Below are 19,390 nucleotides of genomic sequence, written 5' to 3'. Positions count from 1 at the left end.
CCTGAGCTTGCGGGGGGCGGGGGGGGGGGTGCTATGGGAGTTGAGGGCATGTTAAAATACTACAAAACTCCTTGTACTTACTGAGATTCAGCTGTTTTTCTTAAGTAAACACTCCCTGGATTTTTGCAAGCCTTTGATTAATTTTCAGAGTTGTGAACAAGTTGATTTTCATTATTTTTATCAGTGTTTTTACTGCTTTTATGGAGGAAAGGATTTCTGAGGTCTTTATTTTTCTGCCATTCCCACTGACATTATTCAGTGATTTAAAAAAAATTTTTTTTAATGTTTATTTATTTTTGACAGAGAGACCAAGCATGAGTGGGGGAGGGGCATAGAGAGAGGGAGACACAGAATCCAAAGCAGGCTCCAGGCTCTGAGCTGTCAGCACAGAGCCCGACGCGGGGGTCGAACCCACAGACCTCGAGATCGTGACCTGAGCTGAAGTCAGATGCTCAACTGCCTCAGCCACCCAGGCGCCCCTCAGTGATGATGTTTTAAAGTGGAATATGTTAAAGACATTTAATTTGGGTTACTGGGCCCAAAAAAGGCTCTAAGATATTTTAGAAGGTATTTCTCTTTCTGCACTATGAACTTACTTTAAAAATCAATGACATAGGTGGAAGAAGAAAAGATGACATTTCAGTCATCCACCTAAATTAAATACTTTTGTAAAGCTCTTAAATATTGCTGCTCTAAACACAATGGTAATCAGTAAATTGATAATTCTGCTTCTTTATTAAACTATAGTGCTGTTTTTCCTGTTTGCCCTTCAACTTTCTTCTTTCTTTGTTTCTGTACTGTTCATTTAAAACAATAAGGTTCCCCCTGCTCTGAGGAAGCTGGAGCTCTTAGGAGGCTTAAGATATACGTTCGCTCAATCCAGTTGGTGGAGTCAGGGGATTTGCAGAAAGAAGTAGCATCTGAGATTTTAGGATTACTAATGGTGGAGGTAAGAGGGCAAATTTGGAGGGGGGGGGAGTTGTAATTTGTTGAGGGAAGGGAAACTTTAATGTGCCAAACCTAGCATAGTTCCTACTTACGAATAAGAACTGCTGTTAAAAAACAGAAGTTGATGGATGGTCCATAAACCCATGTTTACGTTAATTTCTGATATGGTGGACATCTGATATCTTTGAAGAGTTGGTGTATTTGAAAACATTGGAGAACTGATGGAGGATTCTGACCTTTGAAATCTTTTGTGATCAAAAGTTTTGTACCAGAGCAGAATGATTTCCTGGATCCCTTATAGGACCAGTTCTGGGTTTCAGTGCCAGTTCTATTCAGCAAAAGACTTTATTTCTTGGAGAGACCAAACATTTAGATTTCTGCTTAACATTTTCTTTGTCGCCTGAATTTTTAGGTTCACAATTTTCCAGGATCATTACTGGTTGAATTAGCCAGTGAGTTTGTTAGTGTTATCAAGGAGGGCAGGCTAAAGAATGGAAAATCTTTGGAATTATTACCCATTATTCTCACTACCCTTGCTGCCAAAAAGGAAAATGTGGCTTATGGAAAAGGTAATTTTTTTTCCCAATTTTAATGGCCTTTTCTGTAGTCACTTAATCAAATTTATCTCAGTATATTTTTCATTTCTAGGTGAACTAAGTGGGGAAGAATGTAAGAAGCAACTGATTAACACCCTGTGTTCTGGCAGGTGAGTCTTTCTCATTAATGTGTAGCACTTTCTCAGACATGCATGTGGCCAAAAGATTACTGTTGATGTCAGGAATTTTTATCACTAAGTTTTTAGTCTGTGTTTTTGCTTATAATGTACCACTGTAAAACCATTTAGTTTGCAATGAATTTTTGAGAGATTAGTTACTATATTTTCTGTTCTAAACTACATATAGTTTATTTGACTCTTCATCTTAACAGAGCAGTGTTGTCTTCTAGCATTACTTGGAGTCCCAAGGTCCTTAAGGCTGAGAGGTCACCCTTCTGCTATATCTTTTATGTTTTTTTGAGTGAGTGGGATACATGATGATGTTGTACCTTTAAGCCAGAAATAGGGCAATCCACCCTAAGGAAAGACTCCAACATAATAAGAAAATTCTCATACATAGACATATTCACCACAGAAATTTGTGACCAACTTAAACATACTGTAATAGAAAAATTTAAGTTATGGTAAGTAACCTGTGTAAGCTAAGGTAGAGCTACTCCCTGAAATTTAGACCCATTAGAAGTAAAATATATAAAACCATCAAATTGAAAAATCCTTACCATATAGAGAATACAGAGTTATGTAATACAATGATTATGTCTGGGTACATTGAAAAGAACCAGAAGCAAACACCCAAGATTATCTAAATCAGAAATAACAGCTTTTATGGTTCCTTACATAAGATCCCTAAAGTATACATGATTTTAAATATGTATCAGCACATGTGTGCCTGTATGTTTATTTGATTTTAATTACACTAGAGTTTATTCAATATACATCATAATATACCTTGCATTTTTCATTTACTGCATCTGTTCATGTCAGAATATACGACTCTATGTCATCCCTTTTATTTTATTTATTTATTTATTTATTTATTTATTTATTTATTTTTTTCAACATTTTTTAATTTATTTTTGGGACAGAGAGAGACAGAGCATGAACGGGGGAGGGGCAGAGAGAGAGGGAGACACAGAATCGGAAACAGGCTCCAGGCTCCGAGCCATCAGCCCAGAGCCTGACGCGGGGCTCGAACTCACGGACCGCGAGATCGTGACCTGGCTGAAGTCGGATGCTTAACCGACTGCGCCACCCAGGCGCCCCTACGTCATCCCTTTTAATAGTTCCATACTATTCTGTTGTATTTGGCTAGTCTCCAATTGTTAAGAATATTGTTTTTCTAATAAATAATACATGGTTTTTTGGTTTTTTGCTATTATAAAAGGTGTTTGCAATGAACATCCTTATATATCTAGGTGACCTTTTATAAGCATGTACTTGGGATAGATTTCTAATACTAATTTGGGTGGGTCTGTGCTTATGTGCATTTTTAAACTTGATAAGTATTGCCAGCTTATCTTCCCAGAAGGGTTCTATCAGTGTACACTCTCTAAAATCGTACATGGAGACCATTTTTTCCCCAAATCTTCCCAGCATTGAATGTCATCAGACTTTGATTTTGCCAGTCTTATAGGTTAAAAGCTGTTATTTTATTGATTCTTTGATCTTATTTTCCAGTGGTACCAAATCAAACTAGAAATGGCCTTAATTTTTCCCTCATTAATTTTACAAAGGAATATGCAAATAAGTGAAGATGAGATAAACTTTCATATTCTTTGTCATTTTCTTTAACCAGATGGGATCGGCAGTATGTAATCCAGCTCACTTCTATGTTCAAGTAAGCATCTTTATTTCCTTTTTATGCCTGCCCTGCTGTGTGAACTTGGCCTGCTAGAAATTGAAATTTAGCAAGTTCGAGCACCACTTTCCCCTGAATAAGAGTAATGGTAACTTTGTTTTCTGTTATAGGATTTTTCCCCCTCTAATTTTTCCCCCTTTAATTGCTTATTTAAAATATTTTTGGGGGCACCTGGGTAGCTCAGTCAGTTGAGCATCCGACTCTTGATTTCGGCTCAGGTCATTGACGATCCCAGGGTTGTGGGATTGAGCCCCACATCAGGCTCTGCAGTGAGTGTGGAGCCTGCTTAAGATTCTCTCTCCCTCTGCCCTTCTCCCCAGCTCTCACTCTGTCTCTCTCAAAAAAACAAAAACTGTGATTTTCTTCTCTTAATATTTTATTTATTTTGAGAGAGAGTGTGCGAGCAGGCAGGGGAGGGGCAGCGAGAGAGAGAGAAAAAAAGAGAATCCCAAGCAGGATCCATCCATGCTGTCAGTGCAGAGCCCGACGTGGGACTTGAACTCACAAACCATGAAATCCTGACCTGAGCCAAAAATCAAGAAATCAGACACTCAACTGGCTGAGCCACCCAGGCGACCCTGATTTTTTTTTTTTTTTTTCCCTGAGGTAACTTCCCTTATGTAAGGTTTTTGGTTCCCTTTAAGGTTCTCTGTTACAGAAAAACCAAAGGGCAGTTACAATATTCTAATTCTAATATGATATTCTGATCTCCCAAATAAGGCCATAGCTTTGGCCTTCAGAGTCTTTGATCCACAGGGATGTCCCTTTGGCTGCAGAAGAGGTGGAATTTGTGACGGAAAAAGTGTTGAGGATGTTCTCCAAGTTGAATCTTCAAGAAATACCACCTTTGGTCTATCAGCTTCTGGTTTTCTCCTCAAAGGTACACATAAAAAAGTATTTTTTTTCTTTTTAAACTCTAGTGGGATGATCAGTTAAGAGCATTCAGTTTACTCATACTCCTGGTTTACATACTAGGGCATAGATGCCTTCATTTCATGTATGATGATATGATTGATAAAAGGGTCAGGCTCTTCAGCCAAGGAAAACACCTGTTATTCTTGTACTACCACATTTGGTATGTGTGTGTAGTAGTAAAGGGGGTAAAAATCTCACGAAGGGTGGACTAGTGGTCCCTTAACTGAAGTCTAATACCATCATCTAATAACATCAGCTGTTTCAAACCTGATTTTTTTTTTTTTTTAATTTTTTAATGTTTATTTTTGAGAGAGAGACAGAGTAGGGGAGGGGCAGAGAGAGAGGGAGACACAGAATCCAAAACAGGCTCCTGGCTCTGAGCTGTCAGCACAGAGCCTGATGGCGGGGCTCAAACTCACAGGCTGTGAGATCATGACCGGAAATGAAGTCAGATGCTTAACTGACTGAGCCACCCAGGCGCCCCTCAAACCCAATTTCAACATGAAAAAATGTTCTGTAAATGCTAACTGTGACTTGAGGTTGTCATTTCTCTGTTTAAATTCATACTCGAGAATACTCTAAGCTGAAAAAGTATTTTAAGTTCAGCTTGGTGATCTTGGCCTTTATAGGGAGACCTTACCTAATTTTGTACTTTTTTTTTTTTTTCCAGGGAAACAGAAAGAAGGCTTTGGAAGGAATCATAACTTTCTTCAATGAGCTAGATAAGCAGCACAATGAGGAACAGAGTGGTGATGAGTGAGTAATATAGTATTGAAATAAAATCATTTTTGCAAGGCATCTTCTTATGTGTTTTACTTCATTGTTACTTAACCTCTCAGTCCCTGCCTTCACCTCAGCAGAGAACTTCCCTGGCCCTCTTTCAGCTGCTGAGCAGCTGTTCTACTCTTTCATTTGTAGCTTTTCCAGGAGAATAGTGGTAATTATTCTGTAAGTTGCAAGTATAAACTGTTTATAAAGTGCTCTGTACCGGGAGCTGTACGGCCCTGGGACTACAGTGATGAACCAGTCAGACAAGGTCCCTGCTCCTCAAGGAGTTTAAATACTGTGAGAAGAGAACAGAAAATAAATAAGAAAAATATTAGAAGGTGCTATGCAGATAATTTAAATAGATGGTCTGATAGTGACAGGGTAGCTATTTTAGGTTCAGTGGTCAAGGAAAACCTCTTGGAGAGGGTGTTAATTTAACCGAATCTTGGATGAGAAGAGCCACGATATGCAGATCAGGGAAAAGAACATTTTTAGTGGGATAGTGACTAGTGAGTACAAATGCAGGATGCAGCATGGCATTTTGAAAAAGAGGGTTTTGTTTTTTTTGTTTTTTTTTAAAGCAGACATTTGTAGAGTGCTTACCCTGTGTCAGGTGTTCTAAGCACTTTAAACCTCACAACAACCCTATTTGCCTCAGCTTCATGCATGTGTAAACTGAGGCACGGGGAAATGAAGGACTATCCCAACATAGCTATAAAATGGAGCTGGAATTTCAGTCCAGGCAGTCTGGCCACAGAGCTCATGCTGTTAATCCTGTTGCGGCCTACTGCTTCTACTACTCTAGGGTAACTTTTGTTATTTGGCTTGCACAATTGATAAGAAGATGGTCTTTTCTTTCTTGTCTCTCTTTTTTTAATTTTAGGTAGGCTCAATGCCCACTGTGGGGCTAGAACTCATGACCCTGAGATCAAGAGCTGTGTGTTCTGACTGAGCCAGCCAGGTGTCTCTAAAGATGGTCTTATACACTGAGTTAGGAAAGACTGACAGAAAAGCAGGTGTTGCACAAAATAAGCTCAGTTTTAACCATGTGAAGTTTGAGAGCTTGTTTGGAAGTTCTAGCAGGGGAGCGCAGCTACTCGTATACCCTTGACCGAAGAACAGTCCTCTATCGGGGAAGCTCATCCTCTTTGACAGAGCACACAGCTTCGGGAGGGATGCACATGGAGCGGTGAGGGAGGAAAGGGACACCCGCCTACCCAGCCAGATCAGCCGAATCAACCCTGGCAATCGATGGGGTGACAGATGTCGCAGACAGATCGCCCGCACGTCCTAACCATGTTAAGTTTGAGATGTATATTAGCATCCCATATGGAGGTATTGAGTAGACAGTCTGGAGTTCTAGGGAGAGGTCAGGACTGGAGATAAGAGACTGGGAAAGAACTAAAACCATGGGACTGGATGGGGTTCCTTAGGGAAATTGTGAAGAAAGAGAAACACAAGACTGAGCTCAGAGGCATTCCACCACTTAAAGGGAGGTGAGCCAGCAAAAAAAAAAAAAAAAAAAAAATTGGGGGGAAGAGTTCAGTGACAATGGCCCAGAGAAGAGTGTTTCAAGAAAGAAGTGGTCATTTGTATCATATCTGCTGAGCTGTTAAGATGGGACTTGATTATTGGTTTTGGCAACATAGAGGTCATTTGTAAGCCTTGCAAGAATAGTCAAATGGGGGGGCACCTAGGTGGCTTAGTCAGTTGAACATCTGACTTTGGCTCAGGTCATGATCTCAGGGTTTATGGGTTCAAGCCCTATGTCGGGCTCTGTGCTGACAGTTCAGAACCTGGAACCTGCTTTGGATTCTGTGTCTCCCTCTGTCTCTGCCCCTCTCCTGCTCATGCTCCCTCTCTCTCTCAAAAGTAAGAAACATTAAAAAAAATTAAAAAAAAAAATAGTCAAATGGCATTGAGGGGAGTGGGTAGGGAGGGGACAGAAGCCTAATTGAATTAGATTTAACTGGGAAATGGTAAAGAAGTGGAATTAATGACAATAGACAGTTCTTTCAGGAAGTTGTGTTACAAAGGGGCAAGGAACGAGGCGGTAGAATTTATACTTAACTGCCTGCCTCCAGTGATGGTACAGGTTCGGCTTGAGTTGGGTCTACTTATTCATCTGAGGATGTGCATGATTGTCTCTTGTTCAAACCGTACCTCATACCTTTCTGTTGAATCTTTTAGGCTGTTGGATCGTGTTACTGTGCCAGCAGGTGAACTTCGTCATGTGGAAGGCACCGTTATTCTGCATATTGTGTTTGCCATCAAATTGGACTGTGAACTAGGCAGAGAACTCCTGAAACACTTCAAGGTAGCCCTAAACTCTTCAGGTGATCCGGGGAAATCTCTTTTTGAAACCAGGTGTTTGAATTCAAGCCACTTAATTCAAGCTAGTTAATGACAGGGAAAAAGTGGAAGCATTGTAGAATGATCCTTAATCTAGAGGATGCCTTTTACTTTGAAAGTAGAAAATATATGATGTCATCACATTCTTTTTTTTTTTTTTTTTAATTTTTTTTTTTTAATGTTTATTTATTTTTGAGACAGAGAGAGACAGAACATGAACAGGGGAGGGTCAGAGAGAGGGAGACACAGAATCTGAAACAAGCTCCAGGCTCTGAGCTGTCAGCACAGTGCCCGATGCGGGGCTTGAACTCACGGACCGCGAGATCATGACCCGAGCTGAAGTCCGCTTAACCAACTGAGCCACCCAGGCGCCCCTGATGTCATCACATTCTTAAGCAAGTTCCATTTTAAATCCAAACCTTAAATATTCTAATGTTTGAAAAAGAAAAAAAAAGCGATGCCTGGGTGGGTCAGTCAGTTAAGCATCTGACTTCACCTCAGATTATGACCTCACTGTTTGGGAGTTCGAGCCCCACATTGGGTGAGCTCAAGCCCTGCTTCTCTCTCTCTCTCTCTCTCTCTCTCTCTCTCTCTCTCTCTGTCTCTGTCTCTGTCTCTCTCTCCCTCCCCCTCCCCCTGCCATGGGATTCTGTCTCTCTGCTGCTTGCTCACTTGCTCCCCCTCTCAAAAAAATAAGGAAAAAGAAAAAAATACTGTTCAGCAGGAAACTTAACGTTTAATCCTAACTCTATCATTGTCTTTTGTGAGCTTCAACCTTGACCTCTGCTTCCCCATTTAAGAATTGGGATATTGCCTCTTTCTAGTAGTGTATTTTATGGGATTTTGTGAAACTAAGTCATTTGTCATTAAATAATTATGAAGTAATAAGATAATAATTAGAGGTGTTTTGAGCTCTTTTGAAAGAAAAGTAATATACAGATAAAGGACCTATTTTTTCCTCCATTTTATTTTGAAAATTTTAACCCACAGAAAAGTTGAAACGCTGTAGCACAATGAGCACCTATATACCCTTCACTTGGGTTCAGCTGGGTTTTTTTTTTTTTTTTTAATGTTTACTTATTTTGAGAGAGAGAGTGTGCAAGCAGAGGGAGGGGCAGAGAGAGAATCCCAGGCAGGCTACATGCTATCCGTAAAGAGCCCCATGTGGGGCTCGATCTCACAAACTGCGAGTTTATGACCTGAACCAAAATCAAGAGTCAGACACTTAACTGACTGAGCCACCCAGGCAACTCTAGATTCACCAGTTTTTAAATATTTTGCCACATTTACCTTATCTCTCTGACATATATTATTTTTCTGAATCATTTAAAAGTAGAAGTCCTATTTAGTGCCTGAATACTTCCACATGTGTTTCCTAAGAATAAGGATTAGTATTGGGGCATCTGGGTGGCTTAGTCGGTTGGAAGTCTGACTTCACCTCAGGCCATATCTCACGGTTTGTGAGTTTGAGCCCCGCGTTGGGCTCTGTGCTGACAGCTCAGAGACTGGAGCCTGCTTCTGACTATGTCTTCCTCTCCCCCCTGCCCTCTCTGTTTCTCTAAGATAAATAAACATTAAAAGGAAAGAATAGGATTAGTATCTTTCAATTGAATTATTTCAAGCATCCAGCCCAATTGTCTTGTGTCTTGCATTGTTGGATTTGTCCTATAGTTTCCTCATGATGAGATTCTCAACATTTTTGGCAGGACTATTTCATAAGTGACGTTGTATAGTTTCTCTTGTAGGAGGTCAGTAAACTTTGTGTAAAGGGCCAGTAGTATTTTATTTTAGACTTTATAGGCCATATCGTCTCTGTTACCATTACTCAGTGCTACTGTTGTAACAAGAGAGACAAAAATGAATGTGTGGCTGTGTTCTAATGAAACTGTATGGGCACTGACATTTGAAATTTAATTTTCATGTGTCATGAAATATTCTTTCTTTGTTTTTTTTTTTTCCCCTCAACAATTTAAAAATGTAAAAGTCAGTCTTCGTTCAAGGGCTATACGGAAATGGGCAGTGAGCTAGATTTGGCCCGCAGACTGTAGTTTGCCAACTGTTCTGTGGTGTCAAAATAGCAGAAGGCTCATGATATTAGGCTGTCTTCCTAGTGGTGATGCTAAGTCATTTGGTTAAGACAAGAACCATCAGTTTTCTTCATTTGCAAAGATATATGTTTCCTTTTGTAATTAGAAAGTAATCTGTGGGCTCATAACTTGAGATGGTGTGAAAATCCTCAGCAGCCTTTCACCAGTGGTTTTCATTTTCCCATCTACTGATGATTCTTGGCCTTAATTAGTAATTATACTGGGAGTTGCAAAATGGTAGAATTAAAACATTTAAAAAATTTTTTTACGTTGTTTTTTGTTTATGGTTTTTTTTTTTTTTTAATATTTATTTTTGAGAGGGAGCACGTGTGCAAGGAGAGGCAGAGAGAGGGAGACAGAGGATCCGAAGCAGGCTTTGCGCTGTCACTGCAGAGCCCAATGTGGGACTCAGACTCATGAACTGCAAGACCATGACCTGAACCAAAGTTGGACGCTTAACCAACTGAGTCACCCAGGCACCCCTAAAATACAAAAAATTCTGTCATTCCCTCTACATTATTAACTGGCTTTCTTCCGTCAGAAAAGCCTCCCCCCCCCTTTGTTTATTTGTATATATTTTTTTGTTTTATATATTATTATTTTTTAAGTAGGCGCCCAGCGTGGTGCCCTTTGTGAGGCTTTACCTCATGACCCTGAGATCAAAAGTCAGATGCTTAACCGACTGAGTCACCCAGGTGCCCCGACCTCTGTATTTTTTGAATGTTGTGCACCCACTAACCTTTTTAATTCAATATATTCATTATTCATTACTCAAAATGACCCGTATTTGGCCAGTTAGATCCTTCAGGTTGGCTTATGTGTCACGTGTCGTCCTGACGTGACTCTGAGCACTGCCTACCAAGGCTCGCCTTGTGCTTTGTTTGTGCCATCCATATGGGTATCAGGCATTTCTCCAAGGAGCTGTGGATCCCTTTTGTAGGAAAGGATATTTAAAGACTGTAATGTGGAGCTAGACTTTGAAGTTCTTCTATCTCATCTGTATGTGTTCACTCTTCTTTTTGTTCAGGTTTATCTTACTATATTAATTGATTTCTATCAAAGAACCAGTTTTGTATTTCTTCATCTTTTCACTGTTTTATTTTTGTTGGTTTTCTGTTTTATCTTTGATTTTATATTTTCTCTTTTGTCTTTTGGGTATTATTTCTTTTAGGCCTCAAAGAACTATTTTTTAAACTCAGTATAGTTTACATAAAATTCATCCACTTTAAGTTTACAATTCAGTAATTTTTCATAAGTTTACCTAGTTGTGCAACCATCACCATAATCCGGTTTTAGAACATTTTTATGACCCTGTAAAATCCCTCACGCCCATTTTTATTAAAAAAATTTTGGGGGGGGGGGGGCGCCTGGGTGGCTCAATCGGGTAAGCATCCGACTTCGGCTCAGGTCATGATCTCACGGTCCGTGGGTTCGAGCTCCGCATGGGGCTCTGTGCTGACAGCTCGGAGCCTGGAGCCTGCTTCAGATTCTGTGTCTCCCTCTCTCTGACCCTCCCCCATTCATGCTCTGTCTCTCTCTGTCTCAAAAATAAATAAACATTTAAAAAAAAATTTTTTTTAAATGTTTATTTATTTTTGAGTGGGGGAAGGGCAGAGAGAGAGGGAGACACAGAATCCGAAGCAGGCTCCAGGCTCTGAGCTGTCAGCACAGAGTCTGACATGGGGCTCGAACTCATGCTGTGATATCATGACCTGAGCCGAATTCAACCCTTAACCTACTGAGCCACCCAGGCACCCTCTGCCTCCTTTCTAAAAATATTTTTTAATGTTTATTTTTGAGAGAGAGAGCACGTGAGAGAGCACCCTCACACTTTTTTAGTTAATTCACATTCCCAACCCCAGGCTCAGGCAACCATTAATCTACTGTCTCCACAGATTTACCTTTTCTAGACAATTCATACAAATGGAATCATACAATATATGATCTTTTGTGTACGGTTTCTTTCACTTAGCATAATGTTTTCAAAGTTCATCTATGTTGTAGCCTCTGTCAGTGTTTTATTCCTTTTTATTATTGAATAGTTATTCCGTTGTATACGTATATAAGTTTGTTTAGCTGTTCATCAGTTGGTGGATATTTGAATTGTTTTCCACTTCATATTGTTTCCACTTCTACTTGAATAGCCACTTTTTGGCTATTATGAATAACGCTGTTATGAAATTCACATGCAGGTCTTTGTGAAGACATATGTTTTCATTCTCTTGGATAGATACCTATAAGTGGAATTTCTGTGCTGTGTGATAAATTTGTTTACATTTTTAAGAAACTACCAAAGTGCCTATATCATTTTACATTCCCTCCAGCACTATATGAGGGTTCTTGTTTCTTCACATCCTCACCATTTGTTCTTGTCTTTTTTATTTTCGTTATTCCAGTACGTATGAAACAGTGTCTCGCTGAAGTTTTGCTTTCCAATTCCTTAATGACTAATGACAATCGAACATTTCTTCAATGTGCTTATTAGCTGTTTTTGTTATCTTCTTTGGGGAAATGTCTATTCAAGTCTTTTGTCAGTTTTTGATTACATGTCTTATTTTAAGAATTCTTTATATATTCTGAGTAGAAGTCCTTTACCATGTGTATAATTAGCAAGTGTTTTTCCCAGTTTGTGGCTTGTCTTTTACTTATCTTAATGGTATCTTTTGAAGCATAAAAGTTTTGAATTTTCATGAGGTCCAGTTTATCCCTTTTTTCCGATAAAAATTATGCTTTTTAAAATAATCTTCACCTAATCCAAGGTTTTAAAGATTTTCTGATACTGTTTGTTTTTTAAGTTCTGTAGTTTTAGGTCCTAGGTTTCTGATCACAGGTTTCTGATCCATTTAAAGATTGTTTTCAATAGGTTATGTTATACTTTTAAGATTACTATAAATAATGACTCTTTTTTGTTTTCTTTATAGACAGGACAGCAAGGAGATTTCAGTAATAATACATGTCCCTTCAGCATTGCCCTCTTGCTCTCTATAACAAGAATACAAAGATTTGAGGAACAGGTATTTATTGATGACTTTTTGGTTCCTTTTGTATTTGATGAGGAGTAACAGAGCCCTTCTTTAGCCTATTCTGCTAGCAGCACATTCCTCTATAAGACATGTGCGCCTGTGCTGTTTTCTGGGGGCTACCTGAAGACTTCTTCAGATAATTAGTTCATATCTTTATCTCCTGTGGTGTGGTAAGCCAGATGGTGAGGTGGGAATAAGAGTGGAAACCTATCACACAGTCCCTTAAGTGACAACAGTAGGAAGTTTAGTATTTTTTTTTTTTATTATTGTACCAGTTTTATTATATTGTAGCTTTCTAAGAAATTGTCCTTGATGGAGTTGAAATTAATGAGAACAGGCTAGTTGACAGGGACGAAAATATAAAATCCTTTACCCTTTTTTTTTTTCATCTGTGTTCCCTGGTTGTGGGTAGTATTAGTATTGATTTTAGCCCTTTTTCTCTCCTAAGGAATGCTTGTCTCAAGTTCCCATTGAAAGTCCTAATTTTTGTATCCTACTCATTTAGTGAAACAGTTATTTTAGGGAAATGAGTGTATGGCAGTGAGCGTGAACAGATTCTATAGCATGAGCTATCATTTTTTCTTCATTTTGCTATTTTTTTCATTACATTAGGTGTTTGACCTTTTAAAAGCTTCAATTATAAAAAGCTTTAAGGATCTTCAGCTTCTCCAAGGCTCAAAATTTCTTCAGAATCTAGTCCCTCATAGGTCTTGTGTTTCAACCTTGATCTTGGAAGTGGTGAAGAATAGGTGAGTTCATGAAGCCAAACCCCAGTAGGTTCATAAGGTATTTGGTGTTAAAAGATGAAGTCTGATACACTTGTGGCCCACCAGAGAAAATTGAGGACTACAACTATTGACTCCACATATCAAGGGTAAATCCCTTAAAATTAATTGGTCAAGTGAGCTGTTCCTATATCAAAAAATCCTTAAATCCTAAGGCTTGATTTCTTGGCCTCTTGATAACAAGAATACAGAACTGAAGTGGGTGCAATTCTTTCTTGGCCTGAATCTTCATTGGCTTTTTAGGTGAGTAAAAAAAATATTAAAAGTTTTATTTAACGGTTGAAGTTTGAGGCTGATGGATGGAATTGAATTAACAGTTTTAGATAAATCCATTTTAAATCAAATTGAAAAGACTGGTATGCTGGATGTTATTTTAAGTTCAAGATCTACATTAACTGTTGTAACAGTCTTTACTGTGTCATATTTGCTTTGTGGATTAAATAAGTTTTAAAGCTTTATGAGTTAAGTCATAATTTGAGGTAGATCTCATTCCACATCTGGGAATACTGATTTAGATTGAATTTTCATGAGGTTGGCACATAAGGCAAATGTCAGGCTAGAGTCCATTGTTTCTGGGTGGTTTACCCATTGATAAACTTTAAAGCTTCTTTATCTTCTCTGTTTCTGGTTATTCTTCTTTTTTCCTGAGGTTTATGGTTGTATCTCCTATATTTTCCCAACCCATTCTCTTCAAGTTGGGCTAAAGATACAGGCATATTAGCTAGCCAGGAAATTCCTGGAAAGCTGCCCTCCTGGGAGTCCCAGCCATAGGACCTGGAAGCATCTCCATCTATAGTTAGGGTGGAGTGGGCAGTTACCACCAGGTAGGACCAAACCTGAGTGAGGAGGCATTTGGAGAATATTACTAGACTCCTTAGAATAACCAGCTGGTTATTTACACATACTTGCTCCAGTCAGTTAATTAACCTGTAAATAATTTTATATGGTATATGATTAAATTTCTGGACTCCACTTAGCACATTTTGGTGCTATTGTATTTGGTTAGTGTTGATTTTTGGCATATCTGTTATAACAGTGTATTCCTAAAAAAACCTCTTTTTAAAAATTAACACTGTAGGGGCGCCTGGGTGGCGCAGTCGGTTAAGCGTCCGACTTCAGCCAGGTCACGATCTCGCGGTCCGTGAGTTCGAGCCCCGCGTCAGGCTCTGGGCTGATGGCTCGGAGCCTGGAGCCTGTTTCCGATTCTGTGTCTCCCTCTCTCTCTGCCCCTCCCCTGTTCATGCTCTGTCTCTCTCTGTCCCAAAAATAAATAAAAAACGTTGAAAAAAAAAAAAATTTTAAAAAAAATAAAAATTAACACTGTAAAAATGATAGTACCTGTGGGGAAAATAAGGCGACTAGACTTAAAATGTATTTGACATTCAAAAAAATAAAAAAAATAAAATGACATTCTAATTAAAGCACTGATTTTTTTTTAATTGAGATATAATTGACAGATAACATTATATTTCAGATGTATAACACAATGATTCAATGTTTGTATGTATTGTAAAATGATCAGCATAAGTCTAGTTAAAAAATCCAATGTATTCTTTTCTTTTTTGAAGTATAATCAACATGCAGTGTTACACTGATTTGACAATTCTGTACGTTGCTCAGTGCTCACCGTGATAAATATATTCATCTTCTATTATCATACAGCATTATTAAAATATTTTGATTATTCCCTATGCTGTTCTTTTCATCTCTGTGACTTACAACTCGAAGTTCCTCTTAATTCTCTTTATCTACTTCTCTGTAGCCAAGATATGAAAGCAACTCGTGTCCAATGATAGATGAATGGATAAAAAAGATGTGATACACACACACACAAGAATATTACTCAGCCATAGAAAAGAATGACATTTGATAAATTCCTTTTTTCCCCAATATATTCTTAACTTAAAAGTTCTGCTACAGTAAATATGGGATTTTCACTTAAACAAGTTGCAGTAACCTGGAAAGGCACAGTAAGGGGAGTATCGAGGCTAAATTCTGGATACCAGAACCAGATGCACAAATACTGGGAAGAACCATACAATAAACACTTCACAGATAGCAATTTGCAGTGGCCTAAGCCAAGAGGAAGAAAACAGGGTAAGGGGCATTATGAACAGTCCTGTATTCCTCCATGGTTTGCTGTGTTCAGCTCTGTTGATATATTTTGTGTTTACTTGCAGATACTTAAAGGTGCAAAACGTTAGTGTACTAGGAAAAAAATCACATATGAACCAGTACAACTTCCAGATTATATTTACTCCCCTGTTTAACAATCATGTATGAAATCTTTTATGTCACAGATATTTTGTAGCAAATGGACGGTAATCTGCTTTCTCCGAGATGAGAACCTCAGTGCACACATTGTTTCTCCACTTCCTTCTTGTTAAGATTATTTTTTTTTAAATTTTTTTTTTTAACGTTTTATTTATTTTTGAGACAGGGAGAGAGCATGAACAGGGGAGGGTCAGAGAGAGGGAGACACAGAATCTGAAACAGGCTCCAGGCTCTGAGCTGTCAGCACAGAGCCCAACGTGGGGCTCGAACCCACGGACCGCGAGATCGTGACCTGAGCCAAAGTCGGCTGCTTAACCGACTGAGCCACCCAGGCGCCCCAAGATTATTATTAATAAGCACTTATTTAGGCATCATAGTAAATTTGACTGGTTTCTTTGTTTCTCTCTCTTTTGAGTCTCATATTTTTCTCTTGGAAATATGCCATAAGTATATAATTTTTGAATTAATCCTTTCTGATACAGTTTGTAAACTTTTAGGGCACGTGAGTGGCTCAGTCAGTTAAGTGACAGGCTCATGGTGCTTGAGTTCGGGCTGTGCATCGGGCTCTGCACTGACCCTGCTTAGGATTCTGTCTCCCTCTCTCTCTGCTCTCCCCCTCTTTCTCAATAAATAAATAAATAAATAAATAAATTTTTAAAAAGATAAAGGATAGTAATCTGAGTCTTGTCATATCTGAAAATGTCTTCAATTTGCCCTTGCATCTGAACAATAGTTTGACTTCTAAGTTTACAATCATTTTTCGTTGTCTTTTTGCATCTAGAATTACTAATGAAAGTTTGATGATTATCTGATTCTTTGTACTATTGTAGATAATCTTATTTTCTTGATGGGAATTTTTAAGACTTCATTTCTGTTTTTGGTATTCTGAAATTTAACACAATTTATATAAGTTCCTTTTTAAATTCATTCCTGCTTGGGGTGCCTGGGTGGCTCAGTCGGTGGAGTATTTGACTTCAGCTCAGGTCATGATCTCACGATTTGTGGGTTCGGGCCCCACATCGGGCTCTGTGCTGACAGCTCAGAGCCTGGAGACTGTTTTGGATTCTGTGTCTCCCTCTCTCTCTGCCCTGTTCCCACTCATGCTCTGTCTTTCTCTCATAAACATTAAAAAAATTAAGTAAATAAATTCATTCCTGCTTGATACTTGGTATGCCCTTTCACTTATAAGGATTCATGTCTTTCTTAAACTCTGTTTTTCTTACTTTCTTTGATTGATCCCTCCCTTTATCTCCATTCTCTTCTATTAGCTATAGGAATTTTTTTTTTTTTTTTTTAATGTATTTTTAAGAAAGAGAGCACAAGCAGGGAAGGGGCAGAGAGAGAGGGAGACACAGAATCCAAAGCAGGCTCCAGTCTCTGAGCTGTCAGCTCAGAGCTGGACGCAGGGCTTGAACACATGAACCGTGAGATCATGACCTGAGCCAAAGTCAGACACTTAAACAACTGAGCCACCCAGGCACCCCAGCTGTAGGATTTCTTGATCTGTGTGCCATGTCTCTTAATTTTTCTTTGAAGTTTTTCATATTTTTATCTTTTTATGTGAAATTCTACAAAAATCCCTTAGTTCTCTTATTTCATTAATTTGTTCTTCAGCTCTGTTTATTTTACTCTTAGGTTTAACTGCTGAATTTTACACTCCAGCAGTCATGTTTTTCATTTCTAAAATTGACAATTGGTTCATTTTTCATAAGTGTTTTTTTGTTTCATGCTATAATATTCTTATTAAGGATATTTTTTAGACTTTTTTTTTTTTTTTTTTTAACATTTTTTATTTATTTTTGGGACAGAGAGAGACAGAGCATGAACGGGGGAGGGGCAGAGAGAGAGGGAGACACAGAATCGGAAACAGGCTCCAGGCTCCGAGCCGTCAGCCCAGAGCCCGACGCGGGGCTCGAACTCACGGACCGCGAGATCGTGACCTGGCTGAAGTCGGACGCTTAACCGACTGCGCCACCCAGGCGCCCCTTTTTTAGACTTTTAAAATCTCCTTCTGTTGGTTCCTTTTACCTCAGTTGTTAGTTCTCTTCATTGAGTTTGATACTTTTCTTTCAAGGTGGTATTTTTTTCTTACATGTGGTGATTATTGGTCGTCTCATTATTACTTTTGGAGTTCCCTGATTTGTCTGAGAATGCCATGTTTGTTTAATACAACTTACCTCTGATGTAAGGATAGAGGTAGGGGGTGCCAGGACTTAGCCTCCCTGATTCTGCAGCATGTTGCCGTACTCTCAGTGCTGCTCTGCCTCTTAGGCCAAAGCTCCTCCGCTCAGAGATCCCACCTCTCAACAGGCTCAGTGTTGCTCACTTCTTGGCATAAACTGGGGGCGTATGGTGAGCTGTTGGGGAAGAAGGTACAGGGAAGGATGCTTTGTACCCAGCTGATCGTGTGGGGGGATTCCAGCCAGTCGTCACAGAAGTTGCCCCAGAGTTCCTGCCAGTGCCTGGCATATCTGCCCTTGGTATCTGCTTTTGGAGCCACCCCTTCATTTTGCACTGTGTGGTCAGTGGCTTCATCTTTCGTTCTCGTGTTAGATTACTTTTCACTTTTCTTTTTTTATTTTATTTTTTTATTTTATTTTTTTTTTATTTATTATTTTTTTTTTTCAACGTTTTTTATTTATTTTTGGGACAGAGAGAGACAGAGCATGAACAGGGGAGGGGCAGAGAGAGAGGGAGACACAGAATCGGAAACAGGCTCCAGGCTCCGAGCCATCAGCCCAGAGCCTGATGCGGGGCTCGAACTCACGGACCGCGAGATCGTGACCTGGCTGAAGTCGGACGCTTAACCGACTGCGCCACCCAGGCGCCCCTCACTTTTCTTTTTTTAAATAGGCTCCCTGCCCAGAGGGGAGCCCAACATGGGACTTGATGTCACGACCCTGAGATTAAGACCTGAGCTGAGATCAAGAGTTGGATGCTTAACCAACTGAGGCATCCAGGCGCCCTTACATTTCTTTGACTTTTTAAGGATTCTTCATTTTATTTTATTTTTTTTTAAGGATTCTTTATAGTTTTTAGTCCGTCAAAAATGCCTCTTGTTTTTCCACATTGTTATGGGTTGTATATATGCACTGTATTTAGGCATATGCACACAGGTGTGTGTATCTTCTCTATCATTTGTAGGTATTTGGGGTGAGAAGCCTGGAGCATGTGCTCAGTCCATTATCTTGATCCCAGATCTCCAGAGTGAATATTATTAAAGTCTGTCAAAATGTTACGAGAATCTGTTCACGACTGTCTCCTTTATTCTTTAATGCTGTATTATAATTTGCAGCTGTTTAGCAGGTAGATAAAATGATAGAAATGTTACTATAAGCATATCGTTTCCACTAGAGTGGGTAACATTAAATGGTATAAAATGACCAAGGATTCTGTTGCTACGCAAAAGGTTATTTGTAGTTTTAGCTCATGCTTTTGAAATCAGATCGTGCATTGATTCATACTATAAGATGAATATGATATAAATATATGAATGTATAAATATGAACGCAAATATCCCTGCTATAAATATTTACTGTGTGCCTTCTAAATGCAAGTTTTATGCCAGGCCGTATGAGTAAAAATAGGACTACAAGATGGTCTCTACTATAGAGAAAATTTATAAGCATGTATAGAATATAAGTGTTGTTAGTGTTGGAGTGCCTGGGTGGCTCAGTGGTTAGCTTCTGACATTAGCTCGGTCATGATCTCATGGTTCTTGGGTTCGAGCCCCACACTGGACTCTGTGCTGACAGCTTGGAGCCTGGAGCCTGCCTTGGATTCTGTGTCTCTCTCTGCGCCTCCTCTGCTCATGCTCAGTCTCT

General features: G+C 39.2%; 1 protein-coding gene across 5 annotated transcripts in view; it reads left to right on the top strand.

The window, feature by feature from the left end:
• Positions 1-19,390, top strand: part of FANCI (FA complementation group I) — a 105,303-nt gene that overhangs the window by 38,528 nt on the left and 47,385 nt on the right. For all 5 annotated transcript variants that reach the window (XM_058736602.1, XM_058736600.1, XM_058736603.1 and 2 more), the window contains exons 4-12: positions 819-949; positions 1,361-1,517; positions 1,597-1,654; positions 3,300-3,341; positions 4,119-4,242; positions 4,948-5,033; positions 7,236-7,362; positions 12,406-12,498; positions 13,120-13,256. In XM_058736602.1, coding sequence (XP_058592585.1) covers positions 819-949; positions 1,361-1,517; positions 1,597-1,654; positions 3,300-3,341; positions 4,119-4,242; positions 4,948-5,033; positions 7,236-7,362; positions 12,406-12,498; positions 13,120-13,256 — 955 coding nt within the window. The remainder of the gene's footprint in view (positions 1-818; positions 950-1,360; positions 1,518-1,596; positions 1,655-3,299; positions 3,342-4,118; positions 4,243-4,947; positions 5,034-7,235; positions 7,363-12,405; positions 12,499-13,119; positions 13,257-19,390) is intronic.

This window comes from Neofelis nebulosa, chromosome 7 (assembly GCF_028018385.1).
Source record: "Neofelis nebulosa isolate mNeoNeb1 chromosome 7, mNeoNeb1.pri, whole genome shotgun sequence".
NCBI lineage: Eukaryota > Metazoa > Chordata > Mammalia > Carnivora > Felidae > Neofelis > Neofelis nebulosa.
Note: the sequence above shows the minus strand (reverse complement) of the source record. Positions and strands in the feature narration are given on the sequence as shown.